This window comes from Balaenoptera ricei, chromosome 5 (assembly GCF_028023285.1).
Source record: "Balaenoptera ricei isolate mBalRic1 chromosome 5, mBalRic1.hap2, whole genome shotgun sequence".
Taxonomy (NCBI): domain Eukaryota; kingdom Metazoa; phylum Chordata; class Mammalia; order Artiodactyla; family Balaenopteridae; genus Balaenoptera; species Balaenoptera ricei.
In genome coordinates this window covers 71,372,645-71,396,893 of record NC_082643.1, presented here as the reverse complement: position 1 = coordinate 71,396,893, position 24,249 = coordinate 71,372,645, and the positions used below count along the sequence as shown (strand labels likewise).

Here is a 24,249-nt window from a genome sequence, read left to right as displayed (position 1 = left end):
GCAGATTCAAAAAGACATAGTTTTTGGTTGATCCAGTGTATGACTTGATACCATAGCCTACTGGTTCTCAAAGTGTGGTGCCAGACCAATAGTATCACCCTTATATAAGAGCATGTTAGAAATGCAAATTCCTGGGCCTCCACTCCAGGCCCACAAAATCAGAAACTCTGGGGTGGGGCCCATTAAGCTGTTTTAATAAGCCCTTGAAGTGATTCTGATACACACTAGAGTTTGAAAACCACTGCTGTAGTCTTATCAATGTCAAGAGAACGTAAACTAGAATGAGTTCTATTAACCACAGTAATACTCACCTGTCTACCCCTAGACTGTTCTAAACCATAACAGCCATTTGGATTGTTCCCAACCTAAGAATACATTTTTCAAGAAAGTACAAGGAGACACTAGCAATACCAGGGGCTCCAGAATGGCCTAGATTCCAAAAATGATGAGCATGAGAAAAAATTTTTTAAATAAATAGTGCCCACTCATCTCCAGTCCCACCAAATGTCGTAACAGGATCACAAACGAATCATAGCCAAGGCAATGCTAAATTGCAAATTAGCAATCCCTGAATTCAATTTTATTTCTAACTGCAATCTCATACCAAGTTACTGTGTCAGATTAAAAATAAAACATTCTCAACTACTTATTACCTGGAATTTTAATCTGGACTGAAGAAAATTTATTTTAACAAGGGAAAACTTAGAATTTGAAGAATTCAGAAAATTAAACTTGAAATATCCCATGCCTCTAGTTTCACTCATATAACAAAGACAGGATTATTAAAATAATCATTTATTGCTTGAAATGTCTCCCTTTTTGTAATCTTACATAACTTTTAAAATTCGCAGGTTCAATTTCCAATAGTTGTTAAACAGTAATCCATAAAAAGTGTCCAAAGTTTTAGTTAAAAGGAAATACTGTAAACAAAAAGGCATATCATGAATTGATTTGCTTTTATTTAATCAAAGAGACAATACTGTATTTAAGACTTCGTTGCCATCTCTTCCAATTCTAAATAGGATGAGAAACACTTAGATAAGTATATAAAGACGAAGAATTAAAAGAGGTGCTATTAGTACATCTATAAGTCAAAAGAATTCCTTTATAAATGTCCACCCAAATCAAATAGCAGTCACTTCCCTACCCCCGACAACAGCAGAAAAGGAACAGCCTAACTGTTAAGTTGGCCAAGGAGAGATAGACTACTTTAGTTTCTCAAATCATTGCTGGGATAAATCACCAACCAGTGAGTTTTTACCTTTTTACTCTGAACAATTTTTCTGAACCACTTTCGATAAATTAGTTTGAATACAACACATATACAAGCATCAGAATCTCTAAAAGTGAAACTTTATATATGAATGCTTTATATTAATTAATTCAAGATAATAATGAGCTTTACAGTTTACACACACACACACACACACACACACACGATCTGTTTTTTCTACTGTGGATTTACTCTCCAACTGCCCATGAGCCACACGGTTCTTGATCTACTTATATTTTAAGGTGGGTAAACATTAGGTCAATATTTATTGTATAAAGTATATAAGCTATCTTTAAAACTGCTTAAAAAAATCTTCAGAGTCATTCCTGGTCCTAATATCCCCAAATTTCATAGAGATGTGCTTCTACCCTAACCATACGTTTCTACAGACATCAATCACATTTTCCTTTCTGTACCCACATTTCTAGGGGTCCAGAGAAGACCTGGAATAGGATGACCAAACAATAAAAGAGAAACAATGCCTAAGAAATACAATGTAAAAGTTTCTATTAAATCTTACCTCTTTAGGACACTGATTTTTGCAACAACTGAGGAGGTTCTTTTCATTTACATCAGCTGTGGTTATTTTTCTAAAAAGATGAGAGGAAGTTTTGATGACATTCAAATAAAACTACATTTTATAGTATGGTTTTTCTAAAAAATAACTCAATTTCAAACATATCCATAAAATTATCTTACTTATTTACTTCATTTTTTAAAGAAATATTTTAATTGTATCTCATCTGTAACATCCTCAAATTACTTAACTGTTTTGATAATTCAAACCTTCTAGCCCTGTATCTTCCACCAACAAATCAAATGCCAAAAAAGGCAACTGCTGCAAAAAGGAAGTACAAAACACACACAAAATATCACCTATGCCTGGCCTTTCTTTAACAGTTCCTGCTAGTTATCTCTCCCTGTAGATCAATCATTATTCATAATTATAATTCTTTGTAAAGCTTTTACATAAAAGATTTAAAACTAATGGTTCAATATGTTACTTAAAAATTGACCGAGAGGGAAAATGCTCACCCAGATTTACTTCTAAAGAACAGGGAAAAAAATGTTACTTCAAATTGAGGAGTTTAGGCTATTCAGTGGGAAGTGCAGTAAGCTTATTAGAAAAACTTTTTTTCAGTTGATTCTGGATTAAGCTATCTATTAATGTTAGAAATTGATTCAGATCATTTTAGATCAATCTGTGCTTTTATATCTGTTTTCAGCGCATAATTCAGAAAAAGTCACAAACACCAATGAATAAAACTACTTCCTAACAAACAGCTGAACAGTAGACACTGCATGAGTCAGTAAACAGTGACAATGCTGCAAATGCCCATCACCTGTGTCTCACTTTACTCTTCCCCATTACCTTCCTTCTCCTTTCCTTTCTTCTTTCCTTTCCCTGTTCCCTTCACTAGACATAACTGCCAAAATATACCATAAGTTTAGCCTCACTAATGTCAAAACTATTATCTTAAGTATTTGTATCCAATTAGCTATAAATGTACTCTAAGATACCACATGCAATTTTCCTGGCAAAGTTGCAAGTAATAATAACAAAGTTTTTACTCTGGCTCTATTAAAGTTGTATATTTTCATCCTTACAGGTAAGGTGCTCACCTCTGAACTTAAGAGCTAATATCACTTTGTTCCTGTTACTCTGTCATTAGGAACAAGCTTTTCAAGGCCTTCATCTTTTATATCTAATTTCTATAGAAGAAATAACATGAAGCAGAAAAGGACCAAAAGGAAAAGATGACTTATGAAATTATTCACTGAACTGAAAGTAAATGAAATTATCAGAACAAATACTGAGACTGAAGAATTCTATATAAAAACATATACTTTAAACATGCATTCAAGAAACGGAAGAAGCAACTCTGGATAGCTATGGTAATGGAAACCACCTCAATCCAAATATATCCACACATTTCCTCCCAAAATCATTCAGTTCATTAATAACAAACAAAATCACTCAAATCCCATGACCTCAGCAAAGCCAGAAGACAGAAATTTCTACAAACTTCAAATTACCTGTAAGTAGAAAAATAAACACCAATTCCTAGCAGAGCTATTTCTCAAGCTCCCATAGCAAGTCTTTTCAGAGAGCTTGGTAGAGTTCTGGAAAAACTAAGCAGAAAAGAGAAGAGGGGCACTGAGCTAACACCACACCAGAAAGACAAAGTCCACCATAAATGTAAAAATACTGAAAAACTCTTGGTGGATCAGAGCACCAACTAAAGAGAAGAGACTTTAAAAACTGCTCAAGAATCAAGGAGCCAATACTGGAAAGGCAACACTCTGTGGAACAAGACAGTAAAAAGGGAAGGTGCCCTTTGGAGACGACATGACAAAGGGAAAAAGAAGCAAGAGGGGGAAATTTAGGACCCTGGAAGACCAAAGAAAACAACGTCTTGGGACTTCCCTCGTGTACCAATGGTTAAGACTCCCGTGCTTCCACTGCAGGGGGCACGGGTTCAATTCCTGGTCAGGGAACTAAGATCCCTCATGCCGAGGGACACGGCCAAACAAAACAAAACAAAACAAACAAAAGAAAACAACCTCTTCTCATCAGTCATCACCCATTAATAAAGCAAAACTGTCCTCTTAACTCGCCCTACAAAACTTATAAAACTAAAAATTATAATTTTTTAAAATTTCAACAAAATAATTTTAATATTTAAAAAGAATAAAATTTGACTTTCCAATTTAAAGCATGAGTCCAGAGTATAAGTGACAAAAACAAATTTAAGATAATATTAACAGGCATTTTTCTGCAAGTATTTATGCTCAAAAAATCAGACATAAACTCATATTCTCAAATTTAATCTGAGGGCTTCCCTGGTGGCACAGTGGTTAAGAATCTGCCTGCCAGTGCAGGGGGCGTGGGTTCGAGCCCTGGTCTGGGAAGATTCCACCTGCCGTGGAGCAACTAAGCCTGTGAGCCACAACTACTGCGCCTGCACTCTAGAGCCCAAGAGCCACAACGTGCGCCTAGAGACCCGTGCTCCGCAACAAGAGAAGCCACTGCAATGAGAAGCCCATGCACAGCAATGAAGAGCAGCCCCCGCTCGCCGCAACTAGAGAAAGCCCATGCGCAGCAACAAAGACCCAATGCAACCAAAAATAAATAAATTTTAAAAATTTATATATAAAAAAAATTTAATCTGAGTAAAATATACTTACAAAAAACCCACTTTATAGACTTAAGTGAAATGGAGCTGAACAAGTTAGGTTAATTACATTAGATCATGATTAAACAGAAAAAAATGTAATTTTTTTTTCCTTCTACATAATCCACAAGCAAAAAATTTCATTTTTAAGTAAGGAAAACATAGAGGTCATACCCTAGTATGATAAATGCCATAACAGCAACATTTGTAATAAACAAAAGCTACCTTTTAAATCTGTGATTTAAAAATTGTGCCTCAGTGACTATGTGCAAGTCAACTTTTGATCCAACAAAACTCTAGCTGACACTGTTATTTGAACAATCTGCTATAGGAGTGCTTCTCCTGTTTTTTTTTTAAAGCAAATTTTTTCCGAACAAAATCTTATACAGAATCCCCAAGTGGAAAAAAGCAGAACTGTCTTGGTTGAAATCAAGGTAAAGTATCTAGAAGATGAAATAGTCTATATTTCTTTCTTCCAGATCTCTACTGGAAAATCTAGGTCTCCAGCCCCTAAGGACCACACTGAAAAATATTCCTTAAAGTATTCTATAAAGGATTCTGAATTATGAAAATATACCAGTTAAAATGATTTTAGTAAAACAAGAATATTTCTTCAGTCCACTTACCTACATTCCACATAAAGACTTGTGATCTTGCAGTGACATTTTACTCTAAGCATCTGAACACAGGGAGGACACTCTCCAGGGTGACATGGCAAAACACACGGATGAGGACAACCTGGTGGCCGTGATTTAGAGCACCCTTCTTCACACTGAAGGCATTCTGGGCCAGCCTGATAAGTACCAAGGAAATAACTCATCTAAATACAGAAGTCTAACATTTCTATATATGTTATAAAATTTATATATCCCATTAAAAGAAAGTACTTCTGTAGCTCTTAGAAATACAGTTAATAAAACGGTACCATGCTTTCACTCTTTTAAAAATATTCAAAATGAATAACAGCAAGATCATCAATAGGACCATTATTCACAAAGATTTTTATGTCTACAAACCTCATTTGATCAAACTGCCTCACCTTTAAAATGGACTTGTGAGTACATGAAGCATCCCTATTAAAATGTTAATTACTTCTTAGTCAGTGGCAGAAAAAAAAAACAGAGTAAAAACATTTTCCACCCAAGAAGCACGATCATCACCTAACTAAAAAAGCAACACCCGTGCTTCCCTGGTGGCGCAGTGGTTAAGAATCCGCCTACCAATGCAGGGGACGCGGGTTTGAGCCCTGGTCCGGGAAGATGCCACATGCCGCAGAGCAACTAAGCCCGTGCGCCACAACTACTGAAGCCCATGCACCTAGAGCCCGTGCTCCGCAACAAGAGAAACCACCGCAATGAGAAGCCCGTGCACCGCAACGAAGAGTAGCCCCCGCTCGCCACAACTAGAGAAAGACTGCGCGCAGCAACGAAGACCCAGTGCAGCCAAAATTAAATTAATTAATTAATATAAAAAAGAAAATTAATTATCTCCCTTTCATAACCAAATTTAAAAAAAAATCACTTGGGAATCTTGTTAAAATGCTGAGGCGGGGCCTGAGATTTTGCCTTTTTAACAAGATTCCAGGTGATGCCAGTGCCACTGGTCTGCAGAGAACACTCTGAGTGGCAAGGGTCTGTAACATACATAATATAGAAGAAATGCATGTGTATATCTATGTATGTGTGATTATGTACGTATACATGTTTTCTTTTTTATTTGTTTTTGATGACAGACTTTCCTCAAAGAGAAAATATCCTCATTCTTCTTTCAATCAATGAATTAGGGTTATATTTGCTGCTAATGGTATCAATCAGAGCCATCCCACATAAGAATAGCATTGACTGAACTGAGATCTGAGAGTAAGCCAAGGGAAGGAAAGAGACCAGAGCAGAGGTAAGAAGCAAAAGAGCTTTGATTTCAGTCAATTCAGTAAACACTTATTGAATACCTGCTGTGTTATAGGCTCTGTGCTATACCTCAAGGTAGAAACTGCATTAAAAATTCCAAAGGCATTTGGGTCAAGAGAGACCTATTAAGAGCCTTTCTCCAGTGGGTCTCAATTGAGATGTTACAGTAAGGAATTAATTTTTAAAGTTTCTGAATTATTTAACCTTTAATACATAAATTAGAATGATTGCAAAGTTATCCTCCAAAATAATATAATTTCCACTCACTTACACTGCAGTAGCCTTCCCTGAGTGGGAGATAGGGTGGACTTGTAGCTAAATTGAGAAGAATTGCACATAACTTATCACCCGTATTTTACCACAGGCACTGACTGCCTAGGAAGCCATGTTGGGATAATCCAAGGTAATTCCCCAAACATGTCATATCACTTCTTAAAATGAGTTTTTTCTGATTCATCTGATATTCTGGAAGTCTAATGGAGGAAAGCCATACAGCAGCTATTCTCTAACTAGTTAAAGTGGTTTTGAATCATTATGTTAGTTTGATTTTATAATTCCAATATCTTTTTCATTTTATCATGAGAACATTTTTATTGAGGATCAAGGCATGACTCAGTGAAGAAATTATAAGCAATACGATTTACATATATATCTGCACGTGAGGAAGAATGATACTATAGACATTTATGTTGTCATGCATTACAATTACCAAATCAAAGACCAAAATATCTAATAACGCAAGTGAAATTTTCAATAACACAATTCATAGTAATAATTTAAACACTTGTAAATGTAATGTTACTTAATAATAAAATGAAGCTTAAAATCTTTGGCTTATTCCTCATTAATCACACTTGCTAATATTATTATGATTCCCTACAGAATGGAAACCTAGGAAAAAACATTAATTATTTTAAAAATAAAATTTAATATTATTTACAATTTGATTAGCTACATTTGTTTTTCCTTGTGAAATGGCAATTTTTAGACATCTTTGAATGGTTGATTTCTCATATGCTTGTAAAATGCTTTTAGTAAATTTCACATAACTTACACATACCCCGTATCTGTGATGGTGTTTACTTCCAACAAAAGATTGAGAATTTATTAAAATTGTGAACATCTACCTCATGTATTACGTTTAAAAAACAGCTGAGAGCAAATGCTCCAGACTAAATTCAGAGATATAAATGGATAGCAGTAGAGGTGATACTGCTACTTACTATCTAAAAAGAGACAAAATTTCTGTACTTTTATCATAAAATCAAACCGTATGTGTTAACCCAGGTATAGCATGTAAACAGTACCAAATTAAAAGGCATATTATTATGAACTAGCACAAAGACACAGAGAGATATACACCAAGTTGTTAAAGTTGGTTGTCTGAGGAAAGGCAAGGAAGGAGAAGGGATGAGGGCAAGAAAAAGGAAAGAGAAGTTAGAGCAAAATGGAAAATATTTATGGCAAAATTACTGAAAAAAATGTTTCAAGCATACTGTAAGCATGTATACATTCAACCCAAGGACATTACCTTGTTTTTGTCAGTGCAGGAATCAATTTCAGTTACTTTGTGGCACTCTTTCATACATGTATGATTCTGACAATCTAAGGTTCGTCCACAAACTCTCCTACAAGAGTAGGGTCCTACAGTGTGGCATGGTAGTGGGCTCACCTTAAAATTTAAGAAAAAAGGAAAATCAGCAACACAGACACACACACACACACACACACACACACACACAACCTATTGGAAGCATGTTTCAAAAATGACTCTGTTATCATTTGAGAACAAGTTTCATCTAATACATTTTCATTAATAATTGTTATTATCAAAATCAAAGTAACCGGGGCTTCCCTGGTGGCGCGGTGGTCGAGAATCTGCCTGCCAATGCAGGGAACACGGGTTCGAGCCCTGGTCTGGGAAGATCCCACGTGCCGCGGAGCAACTAGGCCCGTGAGCCACAATTACTGAGCCTGCGCGTCTGGAGCCTGTGCTCCGCAACAAGAGAGGCCGCGATAGTGAGAGGCCTGCGCACCACGATGAAGAGTGGCCCCCACTTGCCACAACTAGAGAAAGCCCTCGCACAGAAACGAAGACCCAACACAGCCATAAATAAAAATAAATAAATAAATAAATAAGACTTTAAAAAAAAAAAAAAAAAGAATTAGCATTGTCGTCACTGTCATTGTTGTCATCATCATTGTCTAAAATCAAAGTAACCTATCCAAAAACACCCAAAGAATGAATGCCAAGGAGCAAAACATTCTATTCCTAAAAGGGAAATTCAATGTAATGATTCTGCAGTGAATGCATATACATAGGCTAAATCTCAAATAAAAGCACTGTGTATTTTAAAAATTAGTAGACAAACTCTTGTACTCTTTAGAGCACTAAAAAGACAATACATTGACTTTGCTATTTCTAACAACCATCATACAGAAGAGGTACACAGATTACAAGCTTTACTTAAAGTTTGTGCCTGTAACTCACCTCATGCTTCCCAAGACATTCCCTGCAAGAAAAAAATAAAATGAAATGAAACATTATACAGTCTTCAAAAAGAATATTTTTAAAGCAAAGATGCTAACTCTACTGGTTTTTCTGTTAAGAATAAAAAATAAGCACATATGGAAATAATAAGTGATTACAGAAAGGTTGCAGGATACAAAGTTAATATACAAAAGCCAATTGTTTTCCTACAATACCAGCAATGAACAACTGGAATTTGAAATTAAAAACACACCACCATTTATACTAGCACACACAAAAATGAAATACTCAGATATAAATCTAACAAAATAAATACAAGATCTATATGAAGAAAACTACAAAACACTGATGAAAGAAATCAAAGAAGATCTAAATACATGGAGAGATATTTCATGTTCATCTATAGAAAGGTGCAATGCTGTTAAAATGTCACTTCTTCCCAACTTCATCTAGATTCAACACAATTCCAATCAAAATCCCAGCAAGTTATTTTGTGGATATCAACAAACTGATTCTAAGGTCTATATGGAAAGACAAAAAACCCAGGATAGCCAACACAGTACTGAAGAACAAAGGCAGAGGATTGACACTACCCAACTTCAAGCCTTACTATAAAGCTACAGTGATCAAGACAGTATAGTATTGGTGAAAGAACAGACAAATAGATCAATGGAACAAAACAGAGAGCCCAGAAATAGACCCACACAAACATAGCCAATTGATCTTTGACAAAGGAGAAAGGCGATCAAACGGAGAAAGGGTAGTCTTTTCAACAAACGGTTGGTGCTGGAACAAAGGAACATCCACATGGAAAAAAATACAAACAGACTTTATACATTTCACAGCAGTTAATTCAAAATGGATCACAGACCTAAATGTGAAATGCAAGACTATAAAACATAGGAGAAAATCTAGGTGGCCTCGAGTTTGGCGATGACTTTTTAAATACAACACAATCCATGAAAGAAAAATGGTTAAGTTGGACTTCATTAAACCAAAAACATCTGCTCTGCCAAAAACACTTAAATAAAAACGAGTTAAATGAAAACACTTAAATGAAAAGACAAGCCACAGACTGGGAGAAAATATTTGGAAAACACATATCTGGTAAAGAACTTGCATCCAAAATATAAAAGAACTCTTAAAAACTCAATAATAAGAAATTAAACAGCCAATTAAAGAATGGGCAAGATTTGAGCAGAGAACAGACACCTCACCAAAGAGGATATACAAATGGCAAATAAGCATATGAAAAGATGCTCAACATCATATGCCATTACAGAACTGCCAATTAAAACGAGATACCACTACACACCTATTAGAATGGCTAAAATCTAAAACACTGACAAGAGCATTTGCTGGCAAAGATGTAGAGAAACAGGAACTCTCATTCATTGCTGGTGAGAATGCAAAATGGTACAGCCACTGTGTTAGTCTGGCAGTGTCTTATATAGGTAAACATAGACTTACCACATGATCCAGAAATAGCACTCCTAAATATTTACCCAAATGAGTTGAAAACATATGTCCACACAATAACATGGACACATGTTCTGTGAACATGAACGTTCATAGCAGCTTTCTTCATAATTGCTAAAACTTGGAAACAACCAAAATGTCCTTCAATAGGTGAATGAATAAGCAAACTGTGGTATATACATACAATAGAATATTACTCAGCAATAAAAAGAAATGAGCTATCAAGCTGTAAAAAGACATGGAGGAAACCTAAATGCATATTATCAAGTGCAATATGCTAAAAAGCCTATATACTGTGGGATTCCAACTATAGGACATTTTGAAAAAGGCAGAACTATAGAGAGAGTAAAAAGACCAACAGTTTCTAGAGGCTTGAGGGCTGGGGAGGTGAGGGATGAACAGGACGTTGTTAGGGCAGTGAAACTGTTCTGTATGGTACTGTAATGGTGGATACATGAGATTATGCATTTATCAAAACTCATGGACCGTACAACCAAAAAAGTAAACCTTTACCAAGGTAAACTATAGATTTTAGTTAATAATAATGTATCGATATCAGTTCCTCAACTGTAAAAAATTCTACTCTAAGAAAGAAATTATATTACCTGGACAGTTTATGTGACAAATAATATTTTTCAACATATACTTCATAATAATAATTTTGTTATACATGCCACTGAAAAATCATTATATCAGAGTTAGAAGGATCTTTATACATATGTTTTTGGTTTTTAAACTGAGATAAAATTCACATACCATAAAGTTTATACTTTAAAGAGTACAATTCCACACTAATGTAAGATATTAAGGGAAACTGTGTGTGTGTGGCAGGACCATATGGGAACTCCTTGTATTTTCTGTGAAATTTTCCTGCAAACCTAAAAAATCACCTAAAAAAACCAGTCTATTTAAAGAAACAAAACAAATATTTCATTTCCCTTTCAAGGGACTGGTTTAGAAATTGTCTTGTGATCCTATTCTGGCCAGTGAAATGTGAAAAGAGTTTTAACTATGGGGCTTCTGGGAAAGGTTTCCTCAGTTCTTAAATAAAGAAGAAAATGATGACTGAAGGCTTAAACAGTGTCCATTTCTCCCTTTGGAAACTTCACTAACTGGATGGGAAGTTTATCAGAAGGGCAAGTAGCCTGAGAGCAAAGAGGACACACTGAGGATAAAATGTAAAGACAGAATCTGGGCCCTTGACCATAAATCACTGAATCAACCAGACTAACCAACCATGAAGCAGCAGTTCTACCTCCAGTCTAACTGTGCAAGGCATAAATGTTACAATGTCACTTTTTATTTAGGGTTTTTGTTACTTGAAACAAAAGGCACCCTAAATGATAACAGCACATATTATATGTGTTATATGCACATGTTCAGAATTCTTTTATCACATGGCCAAATTATTATTAAACATAATGTTATTTTTAAAACAAGAGGGCAAGAAAACAGGAACACTGTCCTCTAATAAGAAATTATATTAACTGGAGAGTTCATATGACAAGTAATATTTTTTAATATATCCTTTACAATAATAATTTTGTTAGACATGTCACTGAAAAATCATATCAGAATTAGAAGGATCTTCCTACATGTTTTTCTCCTTTTAAAAACTGAGATGAAATTCACATACCATAAAATGTATACTTTTAAAGAGTACAATTCAGAGGAGTTTAGTATATTCACAAGGTTGTGTAACCATCGCCACTACTTAATTCTAGAATATTTTCATAACCCAAAGAGAAACCCTGAAACTATTAGCAGTCACTCCCCATGGTCTCCTATCCCCAGCCCCTGCAACCACTACTCTACCTTCTGTCTCTGTGGATTTGCCTACTCTGGACATTTCATATAAATAGAATCAAATAGCATGCGGCCTTTTGTGTCTGGCTTCTTTCACTTAGAATACTGTTTTCAAGGTTCATCCACGTAATATGTAAATGTGTCGGTAATTCATGGATTTTTATAGCTGAATAATATACCATTGTATGGCTATACCACATTTTGTTTATCCATTCATCAGTTGATAAAAAACTGTTTTCACTTTTTGGGCTATTAATAATAATGTTGCTATGGACATTCATGTACAAGTTTTTATGAATCTATATTTTCAGTTCTCTTGGGTATAGTCCTAAGAGTAAAATTGCTGGGTCATATAGTAACTCTATGTTTAGTCTCCTGAGAAACTACCAAACTGTTTTCCAAAGTAGCTACACCACTTTACATTCCCAACAGCAATGTATAATGGTTCCAACTTCTCCATATCTTCACCAACACATCATATGTCTTTTTTATTTTAGCCTTCCTAGTGGATGTAAAATGGTATCTCTTGGTGGTTTTGATTTACATTTTTCTAATTAATGATATTGAGCATCTTTTCACGTGTTTACTAGCCATTTGTAGATCTTCTCTGGAGAAATATCTATTCTAAGCCTTTGACCATTTTTAAATTGGATTATTTGTCTTTTGGTCTCTCAGTCTAAGAATTCTTTATATATTCTGGATAATATAAAAAATATATGATTTACATAGGTATAGACTAAGTAAATAATATTACTAATTAGTAAGTAATATTAAAAAAAAGATATATGATTTACAAACATTTTCTCCCATTCTGTGGGTTATCTTTTCAATTTTTTGATAGTGTCCTTAAAGCAGTTTCTTGATAATGTCCTCTGACAATTTTCATAAAGTCCAATTTATTTATCTTTTCTCTTGTTGCTTATGCTTTAGGTGTCATATCTAATAAACCAATGCCTAATCCAAGGACACAAAGATTTACACCTGTTTTCTTCTAAGAGTTTAATAGTTTTAGTTCTTACTTTTAGGCCTCTGATCAATTTTGAGTTACTATTTATATATGTTGTGAGGTAGGGGTCTGAGTTCATTTTTTTCCATGTGAATATCCAGTTGTCCCAATACCATTTGTTGAGAAAAGCATTCTTTCTCCCATTTAATTATTCTGACACTCTTGTCAAAAATTAATTGACCATAAATGTATGGATTTATTTCTGGACTGTCAGTTCTATTCTCTTGATCTTTATGTCTATCTGAATGCCAGTACTACAGTCTTTGGTGTTCTTTAATTTCTTACAACAATGTTTTATAGTTCTCAGTGTACAAATCTTGGATTTCTTTTATTAAATTTGTTAAATAAACAAAACGTTTGTTCTTCTTAATGTTACTGCAAATGGAACTGTTTCCTTAATTCAATTTTCAGATTGTTCACTGTCAGTGTATAGAAATAAAAGTGACTTTTGTATATTCATCGTGTTTCCTATAAACTTACTGAATTTATTTAATATCTCTAATAACTTTTGTGAAGATTCCTTAGGATTTTCTATATACATGATCATGTCGTCTGAAAATACAAATAGTTTTACTTCTTCATTTTCTAGTCTAATTGCTCTAGCTAGCACCTCTAACATAGTATTGAATAGAAGTGGCAGAATAGACATCCTAGTCTTATTCCTGATCTTAAGGGGGAAAGCTTTAAATCTTTCACCATTAAGTGTGATTTTTTTTTTTTTTAACATCTTTATTGGAGTATAAAGGTGTGATGTTAACTGTGGGTTTTCATAGATGCTCTTCATCAGGTTGAAGAAGTTCTCTTTTATCCCAAGATTGTTGAGTGTTCAAGAAAGCATGTCAGATTTTGTCAAATGTTTTTCTGCATCTATCAACTGTCCTTTATTCTACTGATAAAGTATTAACAGTGACTTATTTGAATCAATGATTGATGTTGATTCAAGTTCATATTTCTGGGATATACCCTACTTGGTCATGATGTATAAATCTTTTTACATGTTGCCGGATTCAGTTTGCTAGTAACTGGTTAAGAATTTTTGCATCTATATTCAAAAGGGATATTGGTCTGCAGTTTTCCTGTGATGTCTTTTTCTGGTTTATTATCAGGGAAATAGTAGCCTCACTGAATGAGTCAGGAAATGTCCCTGCTTAGTGAAGCACTGGTGTTAATTCTTTAAATGTTTGGTAGAATTCACCAGTGAAGTCACTGGTCCTGAGGTTTTCTTTGTGGTAAGTTTTTGGTTACTAATTCAGTCTTTTTACTAGGCATATTCAGATTTTCTACTTCTTCTTCATTCAGTTTCAGTAGTTTGTGTGTTTCTAAGAATCTGTCCATTTACCCATGCAAACAGTAACCAAAAGAGAGTAGGAGTAGCTATACTGACCCATCAAACTCTAGCTGGGGAAAATGACTCAAAAAAGATACCTAGAGGAGGGTTTTAAGCAGTATGCAAAATGTATTTGGAAAAGAATGAAACAGAAAGAGAGACTACTTTATAGGCTAGGCCTGAAATAATGATGAACTGAAGAAAGAAAAAGGGGAGAAGTTTCTCAAGATACACTTTGAACTATGTCAAAAGATTTTTTTTAAAAGCTAAAATTCTAATACTTACATAGGAATAGGCACTTGACATGGAGGACAAGGCAATGCAGTCTGAATAAATGCTGGTTCAGAAGGCTGTTCCCAAGGGCCTGAAGGCTGGTGCTACAAGTAAAATAAATAACAATTTTTAAGTCAGAGGGGTTAAATCATATAGCCGATTTAAGGATCTAAGAAAACAGTTCCACGAATCCTCTGCTCAAGCCGGTTGAAATTTTTTCAAGTACTCAACAAATTGTGCTTATTGAAATATTTTATTCCATCCTTAAATTCTATCAGACTGTTCCCCTCTAACACGTTTATATTAAAAATTGAGCCAGATTCCAGTTTTTAAATGACAGAACAAAGGCAGTATAGACTCCTTCACTCCAAAAGAATAAAACACAGAATTGTAAAATCCATATTCCACCAATAGAATTTAATCTCCATTATTTTGTTCACTGTTGTCTCCCCAGCACCTAGAAGAATGCTTAACACATAGTAAGAATTCAATAAATATTCACTGAATATGTGAATGAATCTTTGAGGAAACCAGGAGATATTTATAACCCTAAACCACAATATATGAAAGAAGACTGACAAACTCATCTGTATGATGATTATAACATGACTATCACACTGTACTTGCAAACATTTGTTTATTGGTTTTTCTCCTTTTCTGTATTGTGTATTTCTTAAGACAAAAACCAAGTATTATTTACCTTATACCCCAGCTCCTATCACAGTGTTTAATACCCAATAAGTACTTAATCATTGTTTGCTGAAATGACTAAGTAAAATTAAGAAAATATGACCCACAGCAATGCATTATGTCTTAATAGTACTGTTCCCTTACCCTGCCAGTTTGCTTTATTAATGCTTGATCATGACATGGAGCAGGACACAAGTGACCACATTTCTCCAAAACCTTTCGGCAAGGTTGATGACATGGAGGACAAGAGCCAAAGTGACAGCGATGTTTTTCTTGACTTGTATGATGGCAAGTTGGTGGTCGACTAAATCATAAAGTACAATTTTTAAAATTACTTTTGATCATTGAACAATTATATCTAAAGTGCAATTATCTATTTATATATCTTCTGATTCCATACAGAATGGGCATACTGTGAATATTAATATTTTAGAACATTAAAGCAAAATTGAAAGTACTAACAAAATTAAAAATCTGTATGAATTTAAATCTGTAAGACACCAGATGTAAGTCTGTACAGAGCTTTGTACTAACCTGCACTGCTCTTTGCACTTGGGGGGTCTTGTGGTACGTTCTCGGCCACAGGGTACTGTCACCTTTGTATTACCACAATTGCACTTCACATCTACAGTTTCTGGGCAGGGATAACAGCTACCTGAAAAAAAAGTCTGAAACTTAAAGAGAAATTTCCTTAACTACCCAAATTCCCATCACTAGTAGAATCAATAAGTTTAGTATATTCACACAATGGGATACTCTAGGATGAGAATAAATGAATGAACCTCACACATATAACATTGAGCAAACAAAATCAGACACCAAGAATATACAGTATATGATTCCATTTGTATAAAATAAACAGGAAAAACTAATCTATGCTGTTCAAAATCAGGATGATGATTACAAAGGACACAAAAAGTTTGGGAAATGCTGGTAATGATCTGTTTAATAATCTGAGTTCTGGTTATATGGTTATGTTCAGTTTATAAAAAGTCATCAAGCTGTACACCTGCAATTTGTATACTTTTCTATATCTACACCGGTACTTCAATAAAAAGTTTTAGAATTTTCTTTAAAATTTGCTAAAAGTTCTGTTCTAAATAACAAATTTAACACATTACTCATTCAAAACTACACCAGCAAAATGGAGCTAAGTCTTTGGAAAATCTAATGTTAGCAATAATCTTTTTGGCTTAGTTTCATACATACATCTATTCAAGTACATTATTTTTAGATAAATTCTCCAATAAGAGTGACTTCTCTCATAAGGTTATTAACAAGTACAGTTAATTTTCCATTACTCGTGCTTTGCAAAAGACTCTAAAATCTCATTTTAGGCTATAATTCCAAATACTTCTCTTCTAAACATTTCAAAAGGAAACATTTTTAGGGTTTCAGCTTTTTACCTTCTTTTGTTATGGGTAGAAATACACAAAGACCAATTGAAAAGAAATCTTTTTAGACAGGCTATAAAGTTCTCCCCAAGGCTTTGACACCATCCTAAGGGCTTTCTTCCCACTCTAGTTTTCCGAATAGGCTACCCCATTAGAAATGAAATAATAAGAAAGGAATAAAGAGTCTTCAACTAGGAAGTTAAGTATCTCAAGAAATTGCTGCCTAGGTGTCAGGACCAAGCAAAATACTGAATAGCAATTAACCTGATAAAAAACAGATTGATGATGAAAAATAGTCTGGTTAAAGCCTCTATTAATTCAAAACAGTTCCCTAAAACAAAAAGAGGTTAAGAATTTTGATTCAAATAATGACCACAGAAAAAGAAATAAAGTAAAAAGCACCACAGGGAAAAAACACATGTGTATTATACAAATTACCAAATTTATACTTCAGTGTTTTGATAAGTATAATCCAGTAAAGTATTATCTTGATGGTAATGCAAGCCAAGTTATCCTGACTCACATGATCAAACATTATTTTGATCTTTCCAAAAGAAAATTTGATGTCACATTTTTAAAAAAATTAACAGTGACATTTATGTCAGTTCTTACTCAGCACATTATATTAATTTCCATACTTAACAATGATAATTTTCATTCACCTTCAGCAATCAAAGAGAAACTTATCAAACATAACCTTTTTGCCACCCTAAACTACAGCATCACTTTACCTTTTTTAAAATTAAATCTTGAGAACAATAAGGGGTTGTTTTCCTAATGAACTCATTACAGACACCTGTACAACATGACATTAAATTCAAGTAACTTCAGTGATAATATTTTTTAAATGAAAAAGGAGCATACAGAGTATAAATACAGTGACTAGTGGGTCAAAAGTCCAGTAATTCTAGAACCATAACCATAGAAGGCCTTAAGCTTAAAAGAACTATAAGTCAAGATTTCATATATTCACAGCGCAAACATGCAGATAGCACCCTCTCCCTATGAGTTACAGTACAACTTTGATTATGAAGGTATCTAGAATAATAGAAAATGACATAAAATAATGATTCTATGTATCTTATGTAACTGAGTATTAAACAAATGGTAAGAGTTGCACAAAGGTATCTTCATACACTTTCCATTAAGGTAAATTTTTTTTAGGGGCTAATAAGTTTCTTTTTTAAAAAATAAACATTCTGCCAAAAAATAATTAATAATAATTGAACCTGGATCTGATCAAACCTCTAGTTCCACTAACAGTTTATAGAAAATACAGAGGAAAATGTCCAATAATACCACGGAGATGCAATCTGCAAAATCCAGACTCTGTGAAACTAAATAAAGCAACCTAGTTTCTTAAACAAGTGACAAAGGAAAATATATAAAAAGATGGAAAATTATAGAAAAAGAGGGAAATTACAGATTCATAGACTTCAGAGACATCAACCAACTGCAATGTCAATCTTATTAAGGTTTCTGAGTCATACAAACTGAAGTAAAAAATGAAGGCATTTATGAGACAACAAGATATGTGAACACCAGATACTTGCTGATATTAAGAAACAGATTAACTATTTTCAGGTTAAGAATCCATCTTTCAGAGATGCATATTGAAGTATTTATGGGATTTGCTTCAAAATAATACAAAAGGGGGATATGCTTTCAACATTTCTCCACTAAGTATGATGTTTGCTCTACCCTTTTTGCAGATACTCTATATCAGGTTAAGGACGCTCTCTTCCATTTCTAGTTAAGTTTTCATCATATATGGATGCTGAATTTTATCAACTGTTTTTCAGACATTTACTAAAATGATCTCATTTCTCCCTTAATCTGTTAATGTGATGGAAACATGTTATTAGATTTACTAATCTTAAACCAACCATACATTACTGCAATAAACCCAACTTGGTTATGATAGATTAAGGTTTTGGATAGCTAATACTGTAGTACCAGATAGCTGGATTTGAGTAGCAAAAACTTTAATATTTTACAAACATGTTCATGAGTTAGATTGGCCTGTAATTGTCTCTTACTTTCTTTGAAAGATGATATAATGAGCTGGAACACATTCCTTTTTTACATACACTATCAAATAGTTCACAAAGAGATTAAACGTGTACATACCTTAAATGTTCATTTGTTAAAAATCATGTGTAAAAATCAACTAGGCCTGGTGTTTTCTTGGTGAGAAAATTCTAAACTACTGATTCAATTTCTTTAATGGTCATACAACGTCAGGTTTTCAACTTAAAGTGAAGGCTATGTTTTAACAGTGGCCTCCAAGGCCCTATACATATTCTCCTTTCCCCAGCAATCATTTATCCCACCATCTCTCTGACCTCATCTCCTAACATGTGTCCCCCTGAGCAACCACTTCAGTCCTCCTTCAAATGTTCCTGTCTCAAGGCCTCTGTAATCAAACTACCCCATCCCCATTTCCCCAGGGCTTGATGCCTACTTCTCTCAGGATTCCCCACACATGTCATCCTTTCAGAGTCCTACTCTGACCACACTATATAAAACAGTAGATACCATCCCAACTATCACAATTTTAATTTTACTCTAATTTTCTTTCTATACTTGTCACTATCTGATATTCTATATTAATTTGATTATTTACTTGTATTCTAATTGAGGAAGAATAAAAAAATAAGCTCCATAAAAGCAGGTACTTTGTCAAAATTGTTCACTCGTAATTCCGGTGCCTGGTACTTAGTAGACACTCAAAAATACTTACTGAATGAATTAATGACTAACTTTAGAATGTTAATGAAATTCAAATTTAATGGGTCAGTGATATGACTACAAAAGGAAATAAAATCCTTTTACATGAGAACCAAAAAGCTAGTTCTAAACTTTACAGTTTAAAGACACTGACATTTTTGGATTGGGTTGTTTGTTTTTTTGATATTGAGCTGCATGAGCTGCTTGTATATTTTGGAGATTAATCCTTTCTCAGTTGCTTCCTTTGCAAGTATTTTCTCCCATTCTGAGGGTTGTCTTTTCATCTTGTTTATGGTTTCCTTTGCTGTGCAAAAGCTTTTAAGTTTCATTAGGTCCTGTTTACTTTTGGTTTATTTCTATTTCTCTAGGAGGTGGGTCAAAAAGGATCTTGCTGTGATTTATGTCATAGTGTTCTGCCTATGTTTTCCTCTAAGAGTTTTATAGTGTCTGGCCTTACATTTAAGTCTTTAATCCATTTTGAGTTAATTTTTGTGTATGGTGTTAGGGAGTGTTCTAATTTCATTCTTTTACACGTAGCTGTCCAGTTTTCCCAGAACCACTTATTGAAGAGGCTGTCTTTTCTCCATTGTATATTCTTGCTTCCTTGATCAAAAATAAGGTGACCATATGTGCGTGGGTTTATCCCTGGGCTTTCTATCCTGTTCCATTAATCTATATTTCTGTTTTTGTTCCAGTACCATACTGTCTTGATTACTGTAGCTTTGTAATATAGTCTGAAGTCAGGGAGCCTGATTCCTCCAGCTCTGTTTTTCTTTCTCAAGATTGCTTTGGCTATTTGGGGTCTTTTGTGTTGCCATACAAATTGTGAAATTTTTTTGTTGTAGTTCTGTGAAAAATGCCATTGGTAGTTTGATAGGGATTGCACTGAATCTGTAGATTGCTTTGGGTAGTATAGTCATTTTCACAATGTTGATTCTTCCAATCCAAGAACATGGTATATCTCTCCATTTATATCATTAGTTTCTTTCATCAGTGTCTTACGGTTTTCTGCATACAGGTCTTTTGTCTCCTTAGGTAGGTTTAGTCCTAGGTATTTTATTCTTTTTTCTTGCAACAGTAAATGGGAGTGTTTCCTTAATTTCCCTTTCAGATTTTTCATCATCAGTCTATAGGAATGCAAGAGATTTCTGTGCATTAATTTTGTATCCTGCTACTTTACCAAATTCATTGATTAGCTCTGGTAGTTTTCTGGTAGCATCTTTAGGATTCTCTATGTATAGTATCATGTCATCTGCAAACAGTGACAGTTTTACTTCTTCTTTTCTGATTTGGATTCATTTTATTTCTTTTTCTTCTCTTATTGCTGTGGCTAAAACTTCCAAAACTATGTTGAATAATAGTGGTGAGAGTGGGCAACCTTGTTTTGCTCCTGATCTTAGTGGACATGGTTTCAGTTTTTCACCATTGAGAACGATGCTGGCTGTGGGTCTGGCACATATGGCCTAAATAGACATTTCTCCAAAGAAGATATACAGATTGCCAACAAACACATGAAAGGATGCTCAACATCACTAATCATTAGAGAAATGCAAATCAAAACTACAATGAGGTATCACCTCACACCAGTCAGAACGGCCATCATGAAAAAATCTACAAACAATAAATGCTGGAGAGGGTGTGGAGAAAAGGGAACCCTCTTGGGTGGGAACTGTGGATGGGAATGTAAATTGATACAGCCACTATGGAGAACAGTATGGAGGTTCCTTAAAAAACTAAAAATAGAACTACCATACGACCCAGCAATCCCACTACTGGGCATATACCCTGAGAAAACCATAATTCAAAGAGTCATGTACCACAGTGTTCATTGCAGCACTATTTACAAGAGCCAGGACATGGAAGCAACCTAAGTATCCATCAACAGATGAATGGATAAAGAAGATGTGGCACATATATACAATGGAATATTATTCAGCCATAAAAAGAAACAAAGTTGAGCTATTTGCAGTGAGGTGGATGGACCTAGAGACTGTCATACACAGTGAAGTAAGTCAGAAAGAGAAAAACAAATACCGTATGCTAACACATATATATGGAATCTTAAAAAAAATGGTTCTAAAGAACCTAGGGGCAGGACAGGAATAAAGACGCAGACACAGAGAATGGACTTGAGGACATGGGGAAGGGGAAGGGTAAGCTCAGACGAAGTGAGAGAGTGGCATGGACATATATACACTACCAAATGTAAATTAGACAGCTAGTGGGAAGCAGCTGCCTGGCACAGGGAGATCAGCTCGGTGTTTTGTGTCCACCTAGAGGGGTGGGATAGGGAGGGTAGGAGGGAGATGCAAGAGGGAGGAGAAATGGGAATATATGTATATGTATGGCTGATTCACTTTGTTATACAGCAGAAACAAACACACCATTGTAAAGCAATCATACTCCAATAAAGATGTTAAAAAAATAAATAAATAAAAATAAAGACACTAACAAATCAGAGAACATCCGCAGGGAAATGCGTATGGGGTTAACATATCTGCCATTTTTCCTAATGGGGAGGCAATATGGTATAATGGAAATATTATTAAAGTTTGGGTTCACATCCTGACCCTGCAACTAGTTCTATGACCTTGGGCCAACAGTCTCTTTGCCTGCTTCCTCCTTATACAAAACAACACTAATACCTTCCAAGATTCCTGAAAGGATTAAGACATTAAGGGAGATATCTAGTATCCACCTAATCCCAAAGGAAGGCAACAAAAAACAGTAGTTTGTCACAGGTCATAAAGCTGTTATTGGGTTGGCCAAGTTCGTTCAGGTTTTTCCATAGATATGGAAACACCGAAACAAACTTTTTAGCCAACCCAATACTAAGTTCACTTTTGACTCAGGACCTCTTAATTTAAACCCATGCTCTTTCCACTACCTTATACTATCTTTCAGTAGATTCCATTTCATACCAACATACTCCAAATGAGTAAAGTTAACTCAGTTTTCAATCTCTAATAGCTTAGGCACCCCTGAGACCCTTTCAGGTGGTCTTCAAGAACTTATATACATAGATTAGAATTTTCCAGAAGCTATATGACAAGGGATTATCACAACAGATTGAATGCAGAAGCAGATATGTGAATCCAGCTATCTTCTATTAAGCTAGACATTAAAGACATTTGCAAAAATGTAAAACAGTATCATTCTTCTCACTAAATTTTTTTTTAGAAAGTAGCTACTTTTCACAAAAAAGTTACTGTATTAAGATGTAATGGGTACTATGGTACTATTTTTCAATAAAATAATAAATATTATTATATTTTAATTTAACTTCAAATACAATAAATATCAATAGATAAAATCCACATTAACTAAAGGTCTTTGGGTCCAAAAAGAGTATAAAAGGTCCTTGAGACCAAAAATTTCAAGAACCACTGGACAGAATATATCTAATCCTTTACTAGACTTAATTTCATATCAATGTCTAAAATTCAAAATAGTACTGAAAAACCTATTAATTAACTTAAAAACTATGTGGGGAAGGTTGGGTAGAAGTAAGGAAACAACATGGTATTATAGAAAGAACAGAAGTTTATATTCAAAAGGTGTGGGTTCAAATCTTGGCTATAATGCCTTACTAGATATTTCCCTAAGTAAATCACTGGATCCTCTTCAGCTTAAATTTCCTCATCCATAAAATAAAGATAGTGGCAACTGCTCTAACTTCTCAAGATTGCTAAGAGTAAGATAATAAATGTGAAAGCTCTCTATCAACGAGAAAGCACTATGTAAATATAAACATTAAATTACAGCTGTTGTTAAATTTTACCTCTATGGCAGACAGATGGACACTTATGGTTTCTACATCCTAAAGTCCGTCCACAGTTTTGATCACAAGGTGGACAGTTTCCAGGGCAACACTGAAGGGAAAGCAATACATAAAGAACAGGTAATTTGAAAACCGTACGTAATATGAATGTCATTACTAGTTATTCACAGAACTTAGGGAAATCAAAAGATAGTTCTTTTCACTATAAGAATAAAAGTATTCAAGAATATCAACATTCTTCTGTAGAACACGTTGTACTAAGAACTTATAAGTTTAAATAGACAATGACCTAATTTAGTGAATTCAAGCTAAATTTTCTTGCCCTTTAGTTAATTATTCTATGACTTAAAATAGTTCCATAAGATAGTTTCTCTTCTACTTATCTACATAGAAATTAACAACATTAACCACAGGAATGGATCTGGTCAAACCGTATAGTCAATTCAGGCAAATAATCTGGCTATTTTAAAAATTTAATTACAATAAAACCCATTCAATATATACATCAGTTTGGCAGTTATTTTCAAACCAAAGAATCAGAGACTAACTAAAGGAAAGAAGTAGAGATAGGCTAATTGCTTCTAGTGCTGTTTTGTTACTCCCTGATTTCCAATCTGTGAGAAATATAGCTGTCTATGACCTGTCCCAATTTTCATTCATGAACACAAGGCAACTACTTAAAGTTCCATCTTGCCATTCTAACTCCTTGACAAACTTTGGAAAGGAAATACAGACTACAATTGTCTTAAAGAAACTTGGGTTTGTAACCTACTTAAGAACAAGTTTCAGTATATAAAAATAGCTCAAAACAAAATACACATTATTGAAAAGCAATTAAAAGTTAAAATAGTTCATTCAATTAAGCAAATATTTACCAAGTAATACTATGTGCCTATCACTTTCCCAGTGGCAGTGG

General features: G+C 34.3%; 1 protein-coding gene across 5 annotated transcripts in view; it reads right to left on the bottom strand.

The window, feature by feature from the left end:
- Positions 1-24,249, bottom strand: part of NFXL1 (nuclear transcription factor, X-box binding like 1) — a 54,478-nt gene that overhangs the window by 12,513 nt on the left and 17,716 nt on the right. For all 5 annotated transcript variants that reach the window (XM_059924111.1, XM_059924110.1, XM_059924113.1 and 2 more), the window contains 8 exons: positions 23,334-23,424; positions 15,963-16,083; positions 15,573-15,732; positions 14,751-14,842; positions 8,848-8,869; positions 7,888-8,028; positions 5,076-5,242; positions 1,794-1,863 (listed from right to left, as the gene is read on the bottom strand). In XM_059924111.1, coding sequence (XP_059780094.1) covers positions 1,794-1,863; positions 5,076-5,242; positions 7,888-8,028; positions 8,848-8,869; positions 14,751-14,842; positions 15,573-15,732; positions 15,963-16,083; positions 23,334-23,424 — 864 coding nt within the window. The remainder of the gene's footprint in view (positions 1-1,793; positions 1,864-5,075; positions 5,243-7,887; positions 8,029-8,847; positions 8,870-14,750; positions 14,843-15,572; positions 15,733-15,962; positions 16,084-23,333; positions 23,425-24,249) is intronic.